General features: G+C 39.6%; 1 protein-coding gene across 3 annotated transcripts in view; it reads right to left on the bottom strand.

Moving 5' to 3' along the window:
* LOC117343716 (protein white-like) overlaps positions 1 to 21532 on the bottom strand; it is a 32551-nt gene that overhangs the window by 4657 nt on the left and 6362 nt on the right. For all 3 annotated transcript variants that reach the window (XM_033906183.1, XM_033906184.1, XM_033906185.1), the window contains 14 exons: positions 20635 to 20706; positions 20004 to 20269; positions 19375 to 19446; positions 19060 to 19162; positions 16163 to 16261; positions 14477 to 14496; positions 13947 to 14052; positions 13359 to 13496; positions 11887 to 11979; positions 11559 to 11616; positions 8697 to 8774; positions 2592 to 2697; positions 1288 to 1388; positions 11 to 102 (listed from right to left, as the gene is read on the bottom strand). In XM_033906183.1, coding sequence (XP_033762074.1) covers positions 11 to 102; positions 1288 to 1388; positions 2592 to 2697; positions 8697 to 8774; positions 11559 to 11616; positions 11887 to 11979; positions 13359 to 13496; positions 13947 to 14052; positions 14477 to 14496; positions 16163 to 16261; positions 19060 to 19162; positions 19375 to 19446; positions 20004 to 20269; positions 20635 to 20706 — 1404 coding nt within the window. The remainder of the gene's footprint in view (positions 1 to 10; positions 103 to 1287; positions 1389 to 2591; positions 2698 to 8696; positions 8775 to 11558; positions 11617 to 11886; positions 11980 to 13358; positions 13497 to 13946; positions 14053 to 14476; positions 14497 to 16162; positions 16262 to 19059; positions 19163 to 19374; positions 19447 to 20003; positions 20270 to 20634; positions 20707 to 21532) is intronic.

Here is a 21532-nt window from a genome sequence, read left to right as displayed (position 1 = left end):
TGTCACTTACGTCACTGAAATTGAAACCGTCTAGAATGGCTGGCCCTGTACCACATATAGGCGATCCTTCTGGGGCGGGATGTTCGGTCACATTGGCACAGTCTGTAACGAAAGATAATCATTAATAGATCCTATTTTATTTATGACATCATAAAAGTGTTATAACACTCGATATTTACGACATGGGCATGTCCTGCAAGGTAACACATGTCTAGTTCAGAAGATGGACAAACTATGACATTATGGTGTTATTATTATATTCAATATTAATAGTTCAAGTTCAATTTATTCCAAGGACCTATCGGCCCATAAGTGAAAATAACAACATGGTAATGCATAGATATACAATAAAACAGTTACATGGTCGGAGAGTGTTCAACATGATAATGTAAGCTTATACATCTCATTAGTTTAACAAAATGATATTTAACTATTAACCTTTTCTGCCCTTTAATAATTAAGTTCAACTGAATGTTACATTATAATCATTTATATAATGAAAAGATAAAGTGAAAGTAGAAATTTGCAGAGACTCATCGTTATTGGTAATCGTACTTGATGTATCCGTGTGCCGGTAAATAAGATTTCCCAGGTAATCATTTTTTGTCTTACATATGAGACTATATACACACTCGAGGGGAACCAGTACTGGACTTTTAACTGGATCTGTCATTGATTGATAATTTTACAACAAAGCTGGTTTTTGAAACACAAAACTCATGAGAGATTACGCATGTTTTTGGTGTGTATGTTAGTCAGACATTTTTCAGCCATTTTAAGGTGATGTTTAGATGTGTGGATTACACAGTTATTTATGGTATATGACTTTGAATATTGTTAATATTTCCAAATGAATTCATGAAGAATTTTTTTTTTTTTTTTTTTTAAATCTGACTGCTTTTATGCGAGGACATGAAATCCAGCAATCTATGTTCTATATTTGTCTCCTAATTCTATACTTTAGCCAAATTTCCCCATTTCCATTAGGTAGCAATTTCCCGAAATGACTAAGAAAAGTACCATGGTTTGTTTTTGTTTAACGTCCTATTAACAGCCAGGGTCATTTAAGGACATGTCAGGTTTTGGAGTGGAGGAAAGCCGGAGTACCCGGAGAAAAACCACTGGCCTACAGTCAGTACCTGGCAACTGCCCCACGTAGGTTTCGAACTCGCAACCCAGAGATGGAGGGCTAGTGGTTAAGTGTTGGGACACCTTAACATATCGGCCACCGCCGCCCAATGTTACATGGTAGACCAGTTATGTGATTAAAAAATATCTAATACTCACATATGATGTCCACTTCCTTCCATTGATTTACAGATATCAGTTCGTTGGAAAACTGGAACCAGGAAAGGTACTTGACCCACAGCAACCAGTCCGGTATAGTACTGGCAAAACAGTGGAGTGTTAGAGTATTTTGGTGTAGCATTGAACTTTGAATACGTATACATGTCCCCTACTACCCCTGTGCTAAAATTAGCTAGTGACCTTGACCCCAAAACCCTGAAACTTATACTTGATTGAGATAATGACCTTTATCAATTAGTGAAGTTTGATCAAATTTCCTTACGTATATAAATACCGGTACATACGAGACAGACGGACAGAAAATTTATAGTCCCCAATCCCGATTTCACCAGTAGGAGACTAACAACTACGATTTTACGGGTCATTTTCATCATTACAGTCCACAGTGTTTGAACAAGCATGCTGAGTATTTCAAAAGCAATACATGTCCCCAATTGGTCCCTGCTAAAAATAACATCATTGACCTTGACCCCAAAACCCTGAAATTCAAACATGATCTGTAGCTACTCATACTGAAGTTACATACCAACATATCTTGAAGCATGGCTGAGGAAAGTAAGGAAAACTGTGGGGGCAGCCTGGCAGACAGACTTGGAGGAAACCCCTATAGGCCCACTCGATTTCACCAGTAGGGGACTAATAAAGTTGTTTCATTAAGGAGAGACCTTCCTATCTCATTTTCTGGTGTTCACTGATGTAAGATTTTCAAGGCTTGTATTAACATGAGCACCTTTCGTTAAAAAGGTCTGAATTATAAACTTAATGTTTAAATATGGACAAACTTGTTAGTCAGTGTAAACAAAAAGGATTGACGTCAGATATCGGTAAAAAATAATGGAAAAATTATAGAGACAAACTGGTAAATCGGTATAAACAAACTGAGATTCATGAACTGGGATCCACAAATTGGGATCTACTTCAAATATTGGTACAAAATAAAGGAAAGATTATAAAAACTGAATGCATTTGATAGGCTGTTAAATATCTGACTCTTGGCCATCAGAACAATTATTTCAACAGGCCTCCTTCATACCTGTAATGCCTGATACAGACACAGAATGTGAGATGTGATTTCAACAGGCCTCCTTCATACCTGTAATGCCTGATACAGACACAGAATGTGAGATGTGATTTCAACAGGCCTCCTTCATACCTGTAATGCCTGATACAGACACAGAATGTGAGATGTGATTTCAACAGGCCTCCTTCATACCTGTAATGCCTGATACAGACATAGAATGTGAGATGTGATTTCAACCAGAATGATAAAGCTGGGTACTTACCTGTTGTTGAGGAAGAAGCCACCAAATAGAAGAAGAGGGGTGAGAATAGCTGGGGCCACCGCCAGGGCTACATTCACACTACTGAAGGCTGTCGACACCATGTAACCTACGGAAATTATGATGGCAGATTATGATAATTCTAACATAATGTTTTAGTTGAATGCATCAGTCTTTAGTTTGCGTTTAATTTCATAAATGTAAAGAAATTTCCATCAGATATCAAACTTTATTTTACAACGGGTGCTGTATTTCACTTGGTAGATCATAAGATCAATGCCACTTCTGGTGAAGATCTGAGGTGTTTGATTTGTATACATATATCAAACAAGTCTGTGAGAACTAAAAATGTGTATATGATGATCTACCTTCTAAACGAGGCTGTTATATTGGTACTATATGTAAAATGCATTGAAGTAAGGAGAATGCTAACTAAGTTGCAATAACTTGTGCTTAATTCTTTTGGTCATTTAAAGGCAATAAAATATGTTTAAACCAATGTTGGCGGAGTATATAATGATCTACCTACCAAACGAGCCAGCAATGTTGGCGGAGTGTATAATGATCTACCAACCAAACGACCCAGCAATGTTGGCGGAGAATATAATGATCTACGTACCAAACGAGCCAGCAATGTTGGCGGAGTGTATAATGATCTACCAACCAAACGACCCAGCAATGTTGGCGGAGAATATAATGATCTACGTACCAAACGAGCCAGCAATGTTGGCGGAGTGTATAATGATCTACCAACCAAACGACCCAGCAATGTTGGCGGAGAATATAATGATCTACGTACCAAACGAGCCAGCAATGTTGGCCGAGTATATAATGATCTACGTACCAAACAAGCCAGCAATGTTGGCAGAGTATATAATGATCTACCAACCAAACGACCCAGCAATGTTGGCGGATTATATAATGATCTACGTACCAAACGACCCAGCAATGTTGGCGGAGTATATAATGATCTATCTACCAAACGAGCCAGCAATGTTGGCCGAGTATATAATGATCTACGTACCAAACGACCCAGCAATGTTGGCGGAGTATATAATGATCTACCAACCAAACGACCCAGCAATGTTGGCGGAGTGTATGATGATCTACCAACCAAACGAACCAGCAATGTTGGCGGAGTATATAATGATCTACCAACCAAACGACCCAGCAATGTTGGCGGAGTATATAATGATCTACGTACCAAACGACCCAGCAATGTTGGCAGAGTATATAATGATCTACCAACCAAACGAGCCAGCAATGTTGGCGGAGTATAAAATGATCTACCTACCAAATGACCCAGCAATGTTGGCGGAGTATATAATGATCTACCAACCAAACGACCCAGCAATGTTGGCGGAGTATAAAATGATCTACCTACCAAATGACCCAGCAATGTTGGCGGAGTATATAATGATCTACCAACCAAACGACCCAGCAATGTTGGCGGATTATATAATGATCTACGTACAAAACGAGCCAGCAATTTTGGCGGAGTATATAATGATTTACCTACCAAACGAGCCAGCAATGTTGGCCGAGTATATAATGATCTACGTACCAAACGACCCAGCAACATTGGCGGAGTATATAATGATCTACCTACCAAACGAGCCAGCAATGTTGGCGGAGTATATAATGATCTACGTACCAAACGAGCCAGCAATGTTGGCGGAGTATACAATGATCTACCTACCAAACGACCCAGCAATGTTGGCGGAGTATATAATGATTTACCTACCAAACGAGCCAGCAATGTTGGCGGAGTATATAATGATTTACCTACCAAACGACCCAGCAATGTTGGCGGAGTGTATGATGATCTACCTACCAAACGAGCCAGCAATGTTGGCCGAGTATATAATGATCTACCAACCAAACGACCCAGCAATGTTGGCGGAGAATATGATGATCTATGTACCAAACGACCCAGCAATGTTGGCGGAGTATATGATGATCTACGTACCAAACGAGCCAGCAATGTTGGCGGAGTATATGATGATCTACCTACCAAACGACCCAGCAATGCTGGTGGAGAATATGATGATCTATGTACCAAACGACCCAGCAATGCTGGTGGAGAATATGATGATCTATGTACCAAACGACCCAGCAATGTTGGCGGAGTATATAATGATCTACCTACCAAACGACCCAGCAATGCTGGTGGAGAATATGATGATCTATGTACCAAACGAGCCAGCAATGTTGGCGGAGTATATAATGATCTACCAACCAAACGACCCAGCAATGTTGGCGGAGTGTATAATGATCTACCTACCAAACGAGCCAGCAATGTTGGCGGAGTATATAATGATCTACCTACCAAACGAGCCAGCAATGTTGGCGGAGTATATAATGATCTACGTACCAAACAAGCCAGCAATGTTGGCGGAGTATATAATGATTTACTTACCAAACGAGCCAGCAATGTTGGCGGAGTATATAATGATCTACCAACCAAACGACCCAGCAATGTTGGCGGAGTATATAATGATCTACGTACCAAACGACCCAGCAATGTTGGCGGAGTATATAATGATTTACCTACCAAACGACCCAGCAACCTTGGCGGAGTATATAATGATCTACGTACAAAACGAGCCAGCAATGTTGGCCGAGTATATAATGATCTACGTACCAAACGACCCAGCAATGTTGGCGGAGTATATAATGATTTACCTACCAAACGAGCCAGCAATGTTGGCCGAGTATATAATGATCTACCAACCAAACGACCCAGCAACGTTGGCGGAGTATATAATGATCTACCAACCAAACGAGCCAGCAATGTTGGCGGAGTGTATAATGATCTACCAACCAAACGACCCAGCAATGTTGGCGGAGTATATAATGATCTACGTACCAAACGACCCAGCAATGTTGGCGGAGTATATAATGATCTATCTACCAAACGACCCAGCAATGCTGGTGGAGAATATGATGATCTATGTACCAAACGAGCCAGCAATGTTGGCGGAGTATATAATGATCTACCAACCAAACGACCCAGCAATGTTGGCGGAGTGTATAATGATCTACCTACCAAACGAGCCAGCAATGTTGGCGGAGTATATAATGATCTACCTACCAAACGAGCCAGCAATGTTGGCGGAGTATATAATGATCTACGTACCAAACAAGCCAGCAATGTTGGCGGAGTATATAATGATCTACCAACCAAACGACCCAGCAATGTTGGCGGAGTATATAATGATCTACGTACCAAACGAGCCAGCAATGTTGGCCGAGTATATAATGATCTACGTACCAAACGACCCAGCAACGTTGGCGGAGTATATAATGATCTACCTACCAAACGAGCCAGCAATGTTGGCCGAGTATATAATGATCTACGTACCAAACGAGCCAGCAATGTTGGCGGAGTGTATAATGATCTACGTACCAAACGAGCCAGCAATGTTGGCGGAGTATATAATGATCTACGTACCAAACGAGCCAGCAATGTTGGCGGAGTATATAATGATCTACGTACAAAACGAGCCAGCAACATTGGCGGAGTATATAATGATCTACGTACAAAACGAGCCAGCAATTTTGGCGGAGTATATAATGATTTACCTACCAAACGAGCCAGCAATGTTGGCGGAGTATATAATGATTTACCTACCAAACGACCCAGCAATGTTGGCCGAGTATATAATGATCTACGTACCCAACGACCCAGCAATGTTGGCGGAGTATATAATGATCTACGTACCAAACGAGCCAGCAATGTTGGCGGAGTATATAATGATCTACCTACCAAACGAGCCAGCAATGTTGGCGGAGTATATAATGATTTACCTACCAACGAGCCAGCAATGTTGGCGGAGTATATAATGATTTACTTACCAAACGAGCCAGCAATGTTGGCGGAGTATATAATGATCTACGTACCAAACGACCCAGCAATGTTGGCGGAGTATATAATGATCTACGTACCAAACGAGCCAGCAATGTTGGCGGAGTATATAATGATCTACGTACCAAACGACCCAGCAACATTGGCGGAGTATATAATGATCTACCAACCAAACGACCCAGCAATGTTGGCGGAGTATAAAATGATCTACCTACCAAATGACCCAGCAATGTTGGCGGAGTATATAATGATCTACGTACCAAACGACCCAGCAACATTGGCGGAGTATATAATGATCTACGTACCAAACGAGCCAGCAATGTTGGCGGAGTATATAATGATCTACTTACCAAACGAGCCAGCAATGTTGGCCGAGTATATAATGATCTACGTACCAAACAAGCCAGCAATGTTGGCCGAGTATATAATGATCTACCTACCAAACGAGCCAGCAATGTTGGCCGAGTATATAATGATCTACCTACCAAACGAGCCAGCAATGTTGGCCGAGTATATAATGATCTACCTACCAAACGACCCAGCAATGTTGGCGGAGTATATAATGATCTACTTACCAAACGAGCCAGCAATGTTGGCCGAGTATATAATGATCTACGTACCAAACGACCCAGCAACATTGGCGGAGTATATAATGATCTACTTACCAAACGAGCCAGCAATGTTGGCCGAGTATATAATGATCTACGTACAAAACGAGCCAGCAACGTTGGCGGAGTATATAATGATCTACCTACCAAACGAGCCAGCAACATTGGCGGAGTATATAATGATCTACCTACCAAACGAGCCAGCAATGTTGGCCGAGTATATAATGATCTACGTACCAAACAAGCCAGCAATGTTGGCGGAGTATATAATGATTTACCTACCAAACGACCCAGCAATGTTGGCGGAGTGTATGATGATCTACCTACCAAACGACCCAGCAACATTGGCGGAGTATATAATGATCTACGTACAAAACGAGCCAGCAATGTTGGCGGAGTATATAATGATCTACCAACCAAACGAGCCAGCAATGTTGGCGGAGTATAAAATGATCTACGTACCAAACGACCCAGCAATGTTGGCCGAGTATATAATGATCTACGTACATAACGAGCCAGCAACGTTGGCCGAGTATATAATGATCTACGTACCAAACGACCCAGCAACATTGGCGGAGTATATAATGATTTACCTACCAAACGAACCAGCAATGTTGGCCGAGTATATAATGATTTACCTACCAAACGACCCAGCAATGTTGGCGGAGTGTATGATGATCTACCTACCAAACGACCCAGCAACATTGGCGGAGTATATAATGATCTACGTACAAAACGAGCCAGCAATGTTGGCGGAGTATATAATGATCTACCAACCAAACGAGCCAGCAATGTTGGCGGAGTATATAATGATCTACCTACCAAACGAGCCAGCAATGTTGGCGGAGTGTATAATGATCTACCAACCAAACGAGCCAGCAATGTTGGCGGAGTATATAATGATCTACCTACCAAACGAGCCAGCAATGTTGGCGGAGTATATAATGATCTACGTACAAAACGAGCCAGCAACGTTGGCCGAGTATATAATGATCTACGTACCAAACGACCCAGCAACATTGGCGGAGTATATAATGATTTACCTACCAAACGAACCAGCAATGTTGGCCGAGTATATAATGATCTATGTACCAAACGAGCCAGCAATGTTGGCGGAGTATATAATGATCTACGTACAAAACGAGCCAGCAATGTTGGCGGAGTATATAATGATCTACCTACCAAACGAGCCAGCAATGTTGGCGGAGTATATAATGATCTACCTACCAAACGAGCCAGCAATGTTGGCGGAGTATATAATGATCTACGTACCAAACGACCCAGCAATGTTGGCGGAGTGTATAATGATCTACCTACCAAACGAGCCAGCAATGTTGGCGGAGTGTATGATGATCTATCTACCAAACGAGCCAGCAATGTTGGCGGAGTATATAATGATCTACGTACCAAAAGAGCCAGCAATGTTGGCGGAGTATATAATGATCTACGTACCAAACAAGCCAGCAATGTTGGTGGAGTATATAATGATTTACTTACCAAACGACCCAGCAATGTTGGCGGAGTATATAATGATCTATGTACCAAACAAGCCAGCAATGTTGGCGGAGTATATAATGATTTACCTACCAAACGACCCAGCAATGTTGGCGGAGTATATAATGATTTACCTACCAAACGACCCAGCAATGTTGGCGGAGAATATGATAATCCCACACAGGAAAAGGTAGTTATCAGCTGCCTGGTATAGTCCTGTAATATACATTAATATATCAGAACAACACCACAGTATTTTTTCAGACAATAAAACCCAGTAATATTATCAGATATGGTGGGAATATATGTATTATTGATCTACAATGGTCATTGGTCAACAACCTTCCCTACTTCTACATACATTATCACCTGACTTACTAGGTAAACTTCCTGCTTTGATGTTTCTTTTACATAATTTTCTGTACCATAAGTATGAAAATAGATAAAACCTTACACAATGGTTTGTACAAAAGACACACAAAATATCAGCATATTTAACAAACGAGCATACAGCTGTTTAGTCCTTCAAGGAGTGATGTTAGGGACATCATACAGCTGTTTCATCAGTGATATTAAGGACATCATACAGCGTTTTCACCCTTCTTGGACTCAGTGATATTAGGGACATCATACAGCTGTTTCACCCTTCTTGGACTCAGTGATGTTAGGGACATCATACAGCTGTTTAGTCCTTCTAGGAGTGATGTTAGGGACATCATACAGCTGTTTAGTCCTTCTAGGACTCGTAAGTGATGTTAGGGACATCAAACAGCTGTTTGGTCCTTCTAGGACATGTAAGTAATGTTAGGGACATCATACAGCTGTTTAGTCCATCTAGGACTAGTCTGAATGATGCTAGGGACATAAATCAGGTGTTTTGTCTTTCTAGGACTCCTCAATGATGCTTCGGACACAATACAGCTGTTTAGTTTGTGTAGGATTTGTCAGTGATGCTAGTGATGTCATCCAGTTGTTTCTTCCCTCTAGGACTTGTTAGTGAGTTAGGGACATCATACAGCTGTTTAGTCCTTCAAGGACTTGTCAGTGATACTAGGGACATCATACAGCTGTTTAGTCCTTCAAGGACTTGTCAGTGATACTAGGGACATCATACAGCTGTTTAGTCCTTCAAGGACTTGTCAGTGATACTAGGGACATCATACAGCTGTTTAGTCCTTCAAGGACTTGTCAGTGATACTAGGGACATCATACAGCTGTTTAGCCCTTCTAGGACTTGTCCGTGATACTAGGGACATCATACAGCTGGTTCGTCCTTCTAGAACTAGTCAGTGATACTAGGGACATCATACAGCTGTTTAGTCCTTCAAGGACTTGTCCGTGATACTAGGGACATCATACAGCTGTTTAGCCCTTCTAGGACTTGTCCGTGATACTAGGGACATCATACAGCTGTTTAGTCCTTCAAGGACTTGTCAGTGATGCTAGGGACATCATACAGCTGGTTCGTCCTTCTAGGACTTGTCAGTGATACTAGGGACATCATACAGCTGTTTAGTCCTTCAAGGACTTGTCAGTGATACTAGGGACATCATACAGTTGTTTAGTCCTTCAAGGACTTGTCAGTGATACTAGGGACATCATACAGCTGTTTAGCCCTTCTAGAACTCGTCAGTGATGCTAGGGACATCATACAGCTGTTTAGCCCTTCTAGGACTTGTCAGTGATACTAAAGGCCCGATTGATAAGTGATAAGAGGAGGTGACAAAACAAAACAAGAGATCCCAGAGGGATCTTGGCGCCCACCACTGAATGATCTTCATAGGTTCCATGTCAGATTGATCTTTTCTCTTTTTTCCCCTTCCTCTTACTAATCTGTATAAATTGAGAAACATCCCTCCAGTGCTTTTTAAGCAAGGGAAACTTATATATGAAATTTGAGATTTAGAGATAATGGTTGTCTGTCGACAATGTTTTCAGATTGGTCCAAAAATGCAATACGACGGACCATGGAGAACCTACATATGAAAATTGAGAAAGATCCCTTCAGTTCTTTCTGAGAAATATCGATAACAAACTTCAATTGTCAAAATCTAAGATGGCTGCCTGTTGGCCATGTTGTTATCTGATTGGTCCCAAAATGCAATATACATAACAAGGGACCAAGGGGAATCTACATATGAAATTTGAGAAGGATCCCTTCAGTTCTTTCTCAGAAATAGCGATAACAAACTTCAATTGTCAAAATCCAAGATGGCTGGCTGTCGGCCATGTTGTATTCCGATCCTTCCTAAAATGCAATATGCATAACTAGGGACCAAGGGCAACCGACATATGAAATTTGACAAAGATCCCTTTAGCACTTTCTCAGAAATAGCGATAACAAACTTCAATTGTCAAAATCCAAGATGGCTGCCTGTCGGCCATGTTGTTTACGATTGGTCCCAAAATGCAATATACATAACTAAGGACCAAGGGCAACCTACATATGAAATTTGAGAAAGATCTCTTCCTTACTTTCTCAGAAATAGCGATTATATAACAAACTTCAACAGTCAAAATCCAAGATGGCTGCCTGTCAGCCATGTTGTTATCCGATTGGTCCCAAAATGCAATATGCATAACTAAGGACCAAGGGCAACCTACATATGAAATTTGACAAAGATCCCTTCAGTACTTTCTCAGAAATAGCAATAACAAACTTCATTTGTCACAAGAGATCCCAGAGGGATCTTGGCGCCCACCATTGAATGATCTTTATAGGTTCCATGTCAGATTGATCTTTTCTCTACTTTTCCCTTTCTCTAAGTCTTACTAATCTGTGTAAATTCAGAAACAGCCCTCAAGTACTGTCTTGATCTGATGATGGTGGGCTAAAAAATATCAAAATCAGATTGTATGTGATATTCAAGAATCCTAAGAGGTACATACAATGCTTGGATCATGAGTAATATTGAGACATGTCCTGTGTAAAGAATTTTCTTTCAATGTGACATATATGTGAAAAATTCAACTGATTATAAATGTAAGTTTTCAACCTACCTGACATCCAGTACAGGATTGTACAGAATATGAATGGGAATATTGTAAAAGCTGGAATCTGGAATAGAAATATAACAAGAAAATATTTTATCTTCCCATGAAAGTGTATCCACAAATCTATTACTGTTTCCACTCTTCTTGTCTAAAGTTTTGAGACATACCAAATAATTCAACTGATATAATAAATTCTACATTAAATAGCCACCGAAGTAAGATCTTTTATAATCTCTAACATAACAAAGAGGCCAATGGGTTCAAAAAGGTCATAGGAAGCAAGTAATGATACTTAGTAATCTGATATAAACTGATAAATATTTGCTGTCTGTACCTCAGCTATGTTCTTGCAGAGGAAATATATATCCACACCATACAGACCGGAACCATATTCCCTCAGAAATATAGGCAGCTCCAACGGGAAAAGCTGCAATAAAGACAGAGAAAATAAATTTCTACTACAATAGGTGTTAATCAACTCCCAAGGCTGGGAATAATCATTACAACTGTTGAATAACATTCAGTTTATACCACACATGGAATAAATTCTAAATGCGTTTTCATCGGTTGACACGATAACCTTTGACCGGAACTATTTTTTAATCACGTGGTTCAATGCAATTTGATTGGCTAACACTTGAAGTCCGCTTCACAATGTCCTGGAAATGGTAACACACAAGAAGTAGTCTGTTTTGTTATATTCTTGAAAACATATAAAGATTTTTATCAATTAATTGCTTTGAAAGAATTAACCTACTTATGATTTTGTTGTGGTTTGTAATGAATTGTAATATTTCAATACATTTCCGAATTTGACAGTTTTGCATACTAATTAGTGGTATTTTGAATCAGGTCATATCCTTACACCACACCTGATATTGTGTAAAGAACACACATTGACACAAAACTCTTGAATCATTTATGTTTAGAAAATAGTCAAACCATGACTGATCACAGAAAATCATGATCTATTAGTCAGAGCCACAAGTAAAACGACTTACCAATTAAGAAGATTCAAACATAATAATTAGAGTTTAGAAAAAGTGTAAAACAATTTGATGTTAATGTGTGTGTAAAAACAGTGAGCCCAACACAGATTCATTCAATAAATCATTGAATACATCTCCGTGTTAGACTCACTATTTTCACACACACATTACCTGGATTTTGGTGAGACCCCGTGTATACATTAATAACATATGTTACCATGGAAGATTTGTCTGGATTGCTACAACTCGCTACATTCTAGGACATCTCCACCCCTGTATTAATTAGATACTCCACCCCTGTATTAATTAGATACTCCACCCCTGTATTAATTAGATACTCCACCCCTGTATTAATTAGATCTTTCTGCTTTTAAGATCAATTGTGCTGTAACCATTTAACCTGAGTACTGATGCTATACAAACTTACACTGATTTTAACCTGAGTACTGATGCTATACAAACTTACACTGATTTTAACCTGAGTACTGATGCTATACAAACTTACACTGATTTTAACCTGAGTACTGATGCTATACAAACTTACACTGATTTTAACCTGAGTACTGATGCTATACAAACTTACACTGATTTTAACCTGAGTACTGATGCTATACAAACTTACACTGATTTTAACCTGAGTACTGATGCTATACAAACTTACACTGATTTTAACCTGAGTACTGATGCTATACAAACTTACACTGATTTTAACCTGAGTATTGAAACTATACAAACTTACACTGATTTTAACCTGAGTATTGAAACTATACAAACTTACATTGATTTTAACCTGAGTATTGAAACTATACAAACTTACATTGATAACAGCAAACAGGTTCTGCATCGTCATCTGGATGAGGAGGAGAAAGAGGAGTCCATTGATGTTCTGTACATCATTCTGGTTGTATTCATCATTTGTCTTCAGGTAGATCAGTCCGAACAACACAGAGATTACCTAAACAACAAAGAGATTACCTTAACAACACTGAGATTACCTAAACAACAATGAGATTACCTTACAACACTGATATTACCTAAACAACGAGATTACTTAAAAAACACTGTTATTACCTAAACAACAATGAGATTACCTTAACAATACTGAGATTACCTTAACAATACTGAGATTACCTTAACAATACTGAGATTACCTAAACAACACTTATATTACCTTCAGAATGAGATTACCTTACAACATTGTGATTACCTTAACAGAGATAACTTTAACACTCAGATTACCCAAACAACAAAGTGATTACCTTTACATTATTTTGGTTACAGACAGATGAACAGACACATGTTTATATAACCTTTGATTACAGAAAAGAATTTTTCTTAAATGAGACCTGAATGTTTGATGAGGTTGTAGGAAAAAAAGTATCAATATACAAATAAAATGACTTACAATGGTCTGGAAAATCTTGGCTTTAAACACGATTGGATCACGAACATTTGTGACCCAACTTCTCCACAAGACGTTGACAAACTGAGTAAACCAGCTGGCACCATACCTGTTTAAAACATAACACTAGTAATACAACGATTACATATTAACTGGAACCTCATTTTTCAACAAACATTTCCCACAAATTATATATGGATATATATATATATTTAGAATGAGCAAAATCAGTTTTTAATGAAGCTTTCTTATAGACAATATACATATCATCTTTTTTGTTATCAATTTGACCATTTTCCTTTCATTTACCTCATTTACGGTATGTTCAAGTTCAAGTTCTTTATAACCTTGTGTAATATGACTCAAATTATAGATTTATACATCAAGCAGAGGAGGAACTCCTGAAGCCAGGTTACAATTGGTGCTCCAACTGGACATTTTCCAATAGGTTTGTAAATTTGTGTAAATTTTCTTTAAACATTAAATATTTATATCCATTGTATAATAATTTACTGTAATCGGAAATGCCTTACCTTGAAGCATCAAACACAGACTGAAACATGAAAATATTCAATTTAATTAAACTACTTTTATTAGCACTTTTGTAATTACACATAATTTATATATTTCCACAGGACCAATACTGTAATCAATTAATTTGTGTTGTTTTTTGTTGATGAATGCAATAAGTTTAGTAAAAATGTTGCCGTGCGCACTCTCCAGTTTGAGGAAAGTTCTCAAACTGGAGATCTCCAGTTTGTCAACATTTGATCTTTAACAGGTATGTCATATTCCATCAGGTATATTATGAACAGTCGAAATTTCACACCTTACTAAAGTGCATTGATGGACCTTATTTTTTACAAGCCCAAAATAACTCAAAACTTTAAAAAAATTCTTTCTGATGAACTTGAGCCTCCCACCTAAATAGATAGGAAAGGTTGACAACAAGAGGCCCATCAGTCTGAGTTGTCATCTGATTTTAATAGACCCCGGTACTATTGTATAGATAGGGTTGACAACAAGAGGCCCATGGGTCCGAGTTGTCATCCGATTTTAATAGACCCCGGTACTATTGTATAGATCGGGGTTGACAAAAAGAGGCCCATGGGCCTGAACGGTCATCTGACTTTAATAAACCCCAGTACTAAAGGAAGGTTGACAACAAGAGGCCCATCGGTCTGAGTTGTCATCTGATTTTAATAGACCCCGGTACTATTGTATAGATAGGAAAGGTTGACAACAAGAGGCCCATGGGCCTGAACGGTCATCTGATTTTAATAGACCCCAGTACTATTGTATAGATCGGGGTTGACAAAAAGAGGCCCATGGGCCTGAACGGTCATCTGACTTTAATAAACCCCAGTACTAAAGGAAGGTTGACAACAAGAGGCCCATGGGTCTGAGTTGTCATCTGATTTTAATAGACCCCGGTACTATTGTATAGATAGGAAAGGTTGACAACAAGAGGCTCATGGGCCTGAACGGTCATCTGATTTTAATAGACCCCAGTACTATTGTATAGATCGGGGTTGACAAAAAGAGGCCCATGGGCCTGAACGGTCATCTGACTTTAATAAACCCCAGTACTAAAGGAAGGTTGACAACAAGAGGCCCATGGGTCTGAGTTGTCATCTGATTTTAATAGACCCCAGTACTATTGTATAGATAGGAAAGGTTGACAACAAGAGGTCCATGGGCCTGAGTTGTCATCTGATTTTAATAGACCCCAGTACTATTGTATAGATAGGGGTTGACAAAAAGAGGCCCATGGGCTTAACAGTCATCTGACTTTAATAGACCCAAGTACTATTGTATAGATAGGAAGGTTGACAACAAGAGGCCCATGGGCCTGAACAATCATCTGACTTTAATAAACCACAGTACTAAAGGAAGGTTGACAACAAGAGGCCCATGGGCCTTAACAGTCATCCTAAATAGTCACTTAAATAGACCCCAGTATTATTGTATATATAAGGAAGGCTGACAGAAATTTAATTCTGGACAGTGTGCCAATAGATAAAGGAGTGAAAAAATTACTCATACAACAAAATTTTAAATCCCAGATGTTATCAGGAGTAACAAGGGCAGAACATATACACCTGTTGGAATCTGACTGAATAAAACCGTTAATTTAATGCTATATAATAACATTTTTCTTTTAAGGATTGTCTTTAAAATTTATAGAATCTTTTTGCACACAGAGAAATATATCTTACACTGAGGCTGTGTCCATTTGATGACACATTCATGGCTTCTCCAATGTCGTCCATAATGGCCTTACAGGTGCTGGTTTTCTCAAACGAGTTACATATAGACTGAAATAGGTAATTGTCTAATTACAGCTAATGTCTTCATTTAAAACCTTTATTTATAGACAAAAGGACAGCATTAAGAATGGGGACAACCACGCCTGGTATATACATCTCTAGTTATTTTTGGGTTAGGTAGCTATAGAAGTCTTGGTTATTACCTAACATTTCTTCCTCAGCTTCAATTAATCATCTTGAAAATCTTTACAATTACAAATATTTAACAATTTATTTACAATTTGGATACATTATATTGTAGTAGTAACTGGTCAGGTGTTGTAGTAGTAACTGGTCAGGTGTTGTAGTAGTAACTGGTCGAGTGTTGTAGTAGTAACTGGTTGGGTGTTGTAGGAGTAACTGGTCTGGTATTGTAGTAGTAACTGGTCGGGTGTTGTAGTAGTAACTGGTCGGGTGTTGTAGTAGTAACTGGTCGGGTGTTGTAGTAGTAACTGGTCGGGTGTTGTAGTAGTAACTGGTCGGGTATTGTAGTAGTAAATGGTCGGGTATTGTAGTAGTAACTGGTTGGGTGTTGTAGTAACTGGTCAGGTGTTGTAGTAACTGGTCAGGTGTTGTAGTAGTAACTGGTCGGGTGTTGTAGTAGTAACTGGTCGGGTGTAGTAAACTGGTCGGTGTGTAGTAGTAACTGGTCGGGTGTTGTAGTAGTAACTGGTCGGGTGTTGTAGTAGTAACTGGTCAAGTGTTGTAGTAGTAACTGGTCGGGTGTTGTAGTAGTAACTGGTCGGGTGTTGTAGTAACTGGTCAGGTGTTGTAGTAGTAACTGGTCGGGTGTAGTAGTAACTGGTCGGGTGTAGTAGTAACTGGTCGGGTGTTGTGTAGTAACTGGTCGGGTGTTGGTAGTAGTAACTGGTCGGGTGTAGTAGTAACTGGTCGGGTATTGTAGTAGTAACTGGTCGGGTGTTGTAGTAGTAACTGGTCGGGTATTGTAGTAGTAACTGGTCTGGTATTGTAGTAAATGGTCGGGTGTTGTAGTAGTAACTGGTCGGGTGTTGTAGTAGTAACTGGTCGGGTGTTGTAGTAGTAACTGGTCGGGTGTTGTATGTAGTAGTAACTGGTGGGGTGTTGTAGTAGTAACTGGTCGGGTGTTGTAGTAGTAACTGGTCGGGTGTTGTAGTAGTAACTGGTCGGGTGTTGTAGTAGTAACTGGTCGGGTGTTGTAGTAGTAACTGGTCGGGTGTTGTAGTAGTAACTGGTCGGGTGTTGTAGTAGTAACTGGTCGGGTGTTGTAGTAGTAACTGGTCGGGTGTTGTAGTAGTAACTGGTCGGGTGTTGTAGTAGTAACTGGTCGGGTGTTGTAGTAGTAACTGGTCGGGTGTTGTAGTAGTAACTGGTCGGGTGTTGTAGTAGTAACTGGTCGGGTGTTGTAGTAGTAACTGGTCGGTGTTGTAGTAGTAACTGGTCGGGTGTTGTAGTAGTAACTGGTCGGGTGTTGTAGTAGTAACTGGTCGGGTGTTGTAGTAGTAACTGGTCGGGTGTTGTAGTAGTAACTGGTCGGTGTTGTAGTAGTAACTGGTCGGGTGTTGTAGTAGTAACTGGTCAGGTGTTGTAGTAGTAACTGGTCAGGTGTTGTAGTAGTAACTGGTCGGGTGTTGTAGTAGTAACTGGTCGGGTGTTGTAGTAGTAACTGGTCGGTGTTGTAGTAGTAACTGGTCGGGTGTTGTAGTAGTAACTTGGTGTCAGGTATTGTAGTAGTAACTGGTCTGGTGTTGTATTAGTAACTGGTCGGTGTTGTAGTAGTAACTGGTCGGTGTTGTCGTAGTAACTGGTCGGGTGTATGTAGTAGATAACTGGTCGGTGTTGTAGTAGTAACTGGTCGGGTGTTGTAGTAGTAACTGTCGGGTTGTAGTAGTAACTGGTCAGGTATTGTAGTAGTAACTGGTCTGGGTGTTAGTAGTAACTGGTCGGGTGTTGTAGTAGTAACTGGTGGGTGTCTGTGGTATTGTAGTAGTAACTGGTGGGGTGTTAGTAGTAACTGGTCGGGTGTGTAGTAGTAACTGGTCGGGTGTTTAGTAGTAAACTGGTCGGTGTTGTAGTAGTAACTGGTCGGGTGTTGTAGTAGTAACTGGTCAGGTGTTGTAGTAGTAACTGGTCGGGTGTTGTAGTAGTAACTGGTCGGGTGTAGTAGTAACTGGTCGGGTGTTGTAGTAGTAACCGGTCAGGTATTGTAGTAGTAACTGGTCGGGTGTTGTAGTAGTAACTGGTCGGGTATTGTAGTAGTAACTGGTCGGGTGTTGTAGTAGTAACTGGTCGGGTGTTGTAGTAGTAACTGGTCGGGTGTAGTAGTAACTGGTCGGGTATTGTAGTAGTAACCGGTCAGGTGTTGTAGTAGTAACTGGTCAGGTGTTGTAGTAGTAACTGGTCGGGCGTTGTAGTAGTAACTGGTCGGGTGTTGTAGTAGTAACTGGTCGGGTGTTGTAGTAGTAACTGGTCGGGTGTTGTAGTAGTAACTGGTCGGGTATTGTAGTAGTAACTGGTCGGGTGTTGTAGTAGTAACTGGTCGGGTGTTGTAGTAGTAACTGGTCAGGTGTTGTAGTAGTAACTGGTCGGGTGTTGTAGTAGTAACTGGTCGGGTGTAGTAGTAACTGGTCGGGTGTTGTAGTAGTAACCGGTCAGGTATTGTAGTAGTAACTGGTCGGCTGTTGTAGTAGTAACTGGTCGGGTATTGTAGTAACTGGTCGGGTGTTGTAGTAGTAACTGGTCGGGTGTTGAAGTAACTGGTTGGGTGTTGTAGTTAATCCTTGAATACCTCCTATCTTGTAACCTAATAACACACAGCCTCCACCTACCTCAGCCCTGCGTTTACAGGTTTCCACACTGTCTGGTAGGATAGCCAGAGTCATGATGAAGTAATCGGCTGGATTGTAGTTTGGAGGGCACTGGAAATTTTCACTAAGAGGAAAGATTAAATTGTATATAAGGAATTAGACAGATTTTCAATTCAGCAATCCTGTTTTCATAGAGATTATTTTAATTGTAGGATTCTATGAAAAATGAGTAAGTTTTAAATAAATTATTGAAAAAATATTCTTTGATTGAAGTTAATGGGTCATGAATGTAAATTGATTATTTTTTGTGATATCCAGAAGTGTGTATATACAAACTTGGAGAAGAATGCTAGTGCTTCTTTGGCAGGGCCGAAGTAGGCAACTCGTCCTTCTGTCAATAACAGTAATCTGAAATATAAGTCATTGTGTTTAAAGTATATAATGTATTCTGTGACGTCATTGTGTTATAAGTATATATAATATACTCTGTGACGTCATTGTGCTTAAAGTATATAATGTACATGTAAGTTCAGGATTTTACAGTTTCCAGGATTATTTTTATTGTAGCAGCTTAAACGCTGAAATGAAATACCAGCATGATATTTATGAATTTCAATGAAAAGAGTTTTTTGCAAACATTTTTGAAAACATCATTCTCTTGAGACTGATTTAAAAATTAAAATGGTGATATTTTGACAGCATTTCATTTTTAAGAGCAATTGCTGTTTTCAAAAATAATTGCACTTTTCACATATGATTTCAGTATAGAATTTCCCATTTGCATAAAGGTTTATCAGTCTGAAACACAAAATGGAAATTTGCAATTCACCTTTGAACTCATGGACCTAAGATTATGAACAAAGGGTGTTTCTTTGAATTTGGAAAGAAAGTACAGTTTCCCATATGTATAAGAGAGATAAACTTGCGCAGGTGACACATTTTCGACATTTAAAAAAAAATCTTACTGGTCAAACATTTCGAACACCTCGGAGGATGGCTGGTGAAGGGTGGTGATGATGGTACGTCCATTGGACACCAATAACTTGAGGGTCTGTACAATGTTTTTAGCCATGTATGAGTCCAGGCCGGAAGTGGGCTCATCACAGAAGATCAGTGGGGGATTGGACAACACTTCCGAGGCGAACGCCAGTCGTTTCCTCTCGCCCCCTGATATCCCCTTTACTCGACCAGGCGTTCCTATGACTGTGTTGGCACACTTTGATAGACCAAGCTACAACAGCAAAAACAAGTTTTATCTTTTCATAAGGTTGTCATACAATTTTATTAATAGTTTCATAATAATGACCAATACCAAGGTTCTAGAATCCTGAGCTGTGTTTGAGGTATGTATAATAATGAGACCTGCATCTCTCACCTGGCCATTAGAAAACATGGGAAAAAATACTAATCTAGTTGCATAATCAGAGGTATAAATAGTGATACATGAACATTTTGTATCACAAATGTTTACCATTTTGTGTTCTACTTTTCAATTCTAAGAGGACAGCATATGTATTTTCATATATTTACATTTATTCCGTATTTAGTGTTAAATAAACCAGGTTGTAAATGATTCAGTGTTTCCAGATAAATTACCTCTCGTATGACTTCTTCAACCTTCTGTAGACGTTCCTTGTTACGGATTCTTTTGTCCATTCTTAGCAAAGCCTACAAAACAAATCAGACAAACAGTTCCGATGTAATCATATATCAGAATAGAACTAGAGTACAAGATTTTTCTGCTAATAAGAATCCTTGGAAGATTTAAGTATCCATACTATTAGAAGTTATTGTTTAAACTGTACTTTATTCAATAAACTCACAACAGTTTACAATTAGAATGTTTCATTGTGATTGAAAAACAAGCTAAGGGCTGTTCCTGAGAAGAGTTACTTACCCTGAATATCAGATGTTCCCGGACAGTGAGTCTCTAACGAGAGTTACTTCCCCTGAATATCAGATGTTCCCGGGCAGTGAGAGTCTCTAACGAGAGTTACTTCCCCTGAATATCAGATGTTCCCAGACAGTGAGAGTCTGTAATGAGAGTTACTTACCCTGAATATCAGATGTTCCCGGACAGTGAGAGTCTCTAACGAGAGTTACTTCCCCTGAATATCAGATGTTCCCAGACACTGAGAGTCTCTAATGAGAGTTACCTACTCTGAATATATGATGTTCCCGGACAATGAGACCTCTAACGAGAGTTACTTACCCTGAATATCAGATGTTCCCGGGCAGTGAGAGTCTCTAACAAGAGTTACTTACCCTGAATATCAGATGTTCCCGGGCAGTGAGAGTCTCTAACAAGAGTTACTTACCCTGAATATCAGATGTTCCCAGACACTGAGAGTCTCTAACGAGAGTTACTTACCCTGAATATCAGATGTTTCCGGACAGTGAGAGTCTCTAACGAGAGTTACTTACCCTGAATATCACATGTTGCCGGACAGTGAGAGTCTCTAACGAGAGTTACTTACCCTGAATATCAGATGTT

The sequence above is a fragment of the Pecten maximus genome, chromosome 15 (assembly GCF_902652985.1).
Source record: "Pecten maximus chromosome 15, xPecMax1.1, whole genome shotgun sequence".
Taxonomy (NCBI): domain Eukaryota; kingdom Metazoa; phylum Mollusca; class Bivalvia; order Pectinida; family Pectinidae; genus Pecten; species Pecten maximus.
Note: the sequence above shows the minus strand (reverse complement) of the source record. Positions and strands in the feature narration are given on the sequence as shown.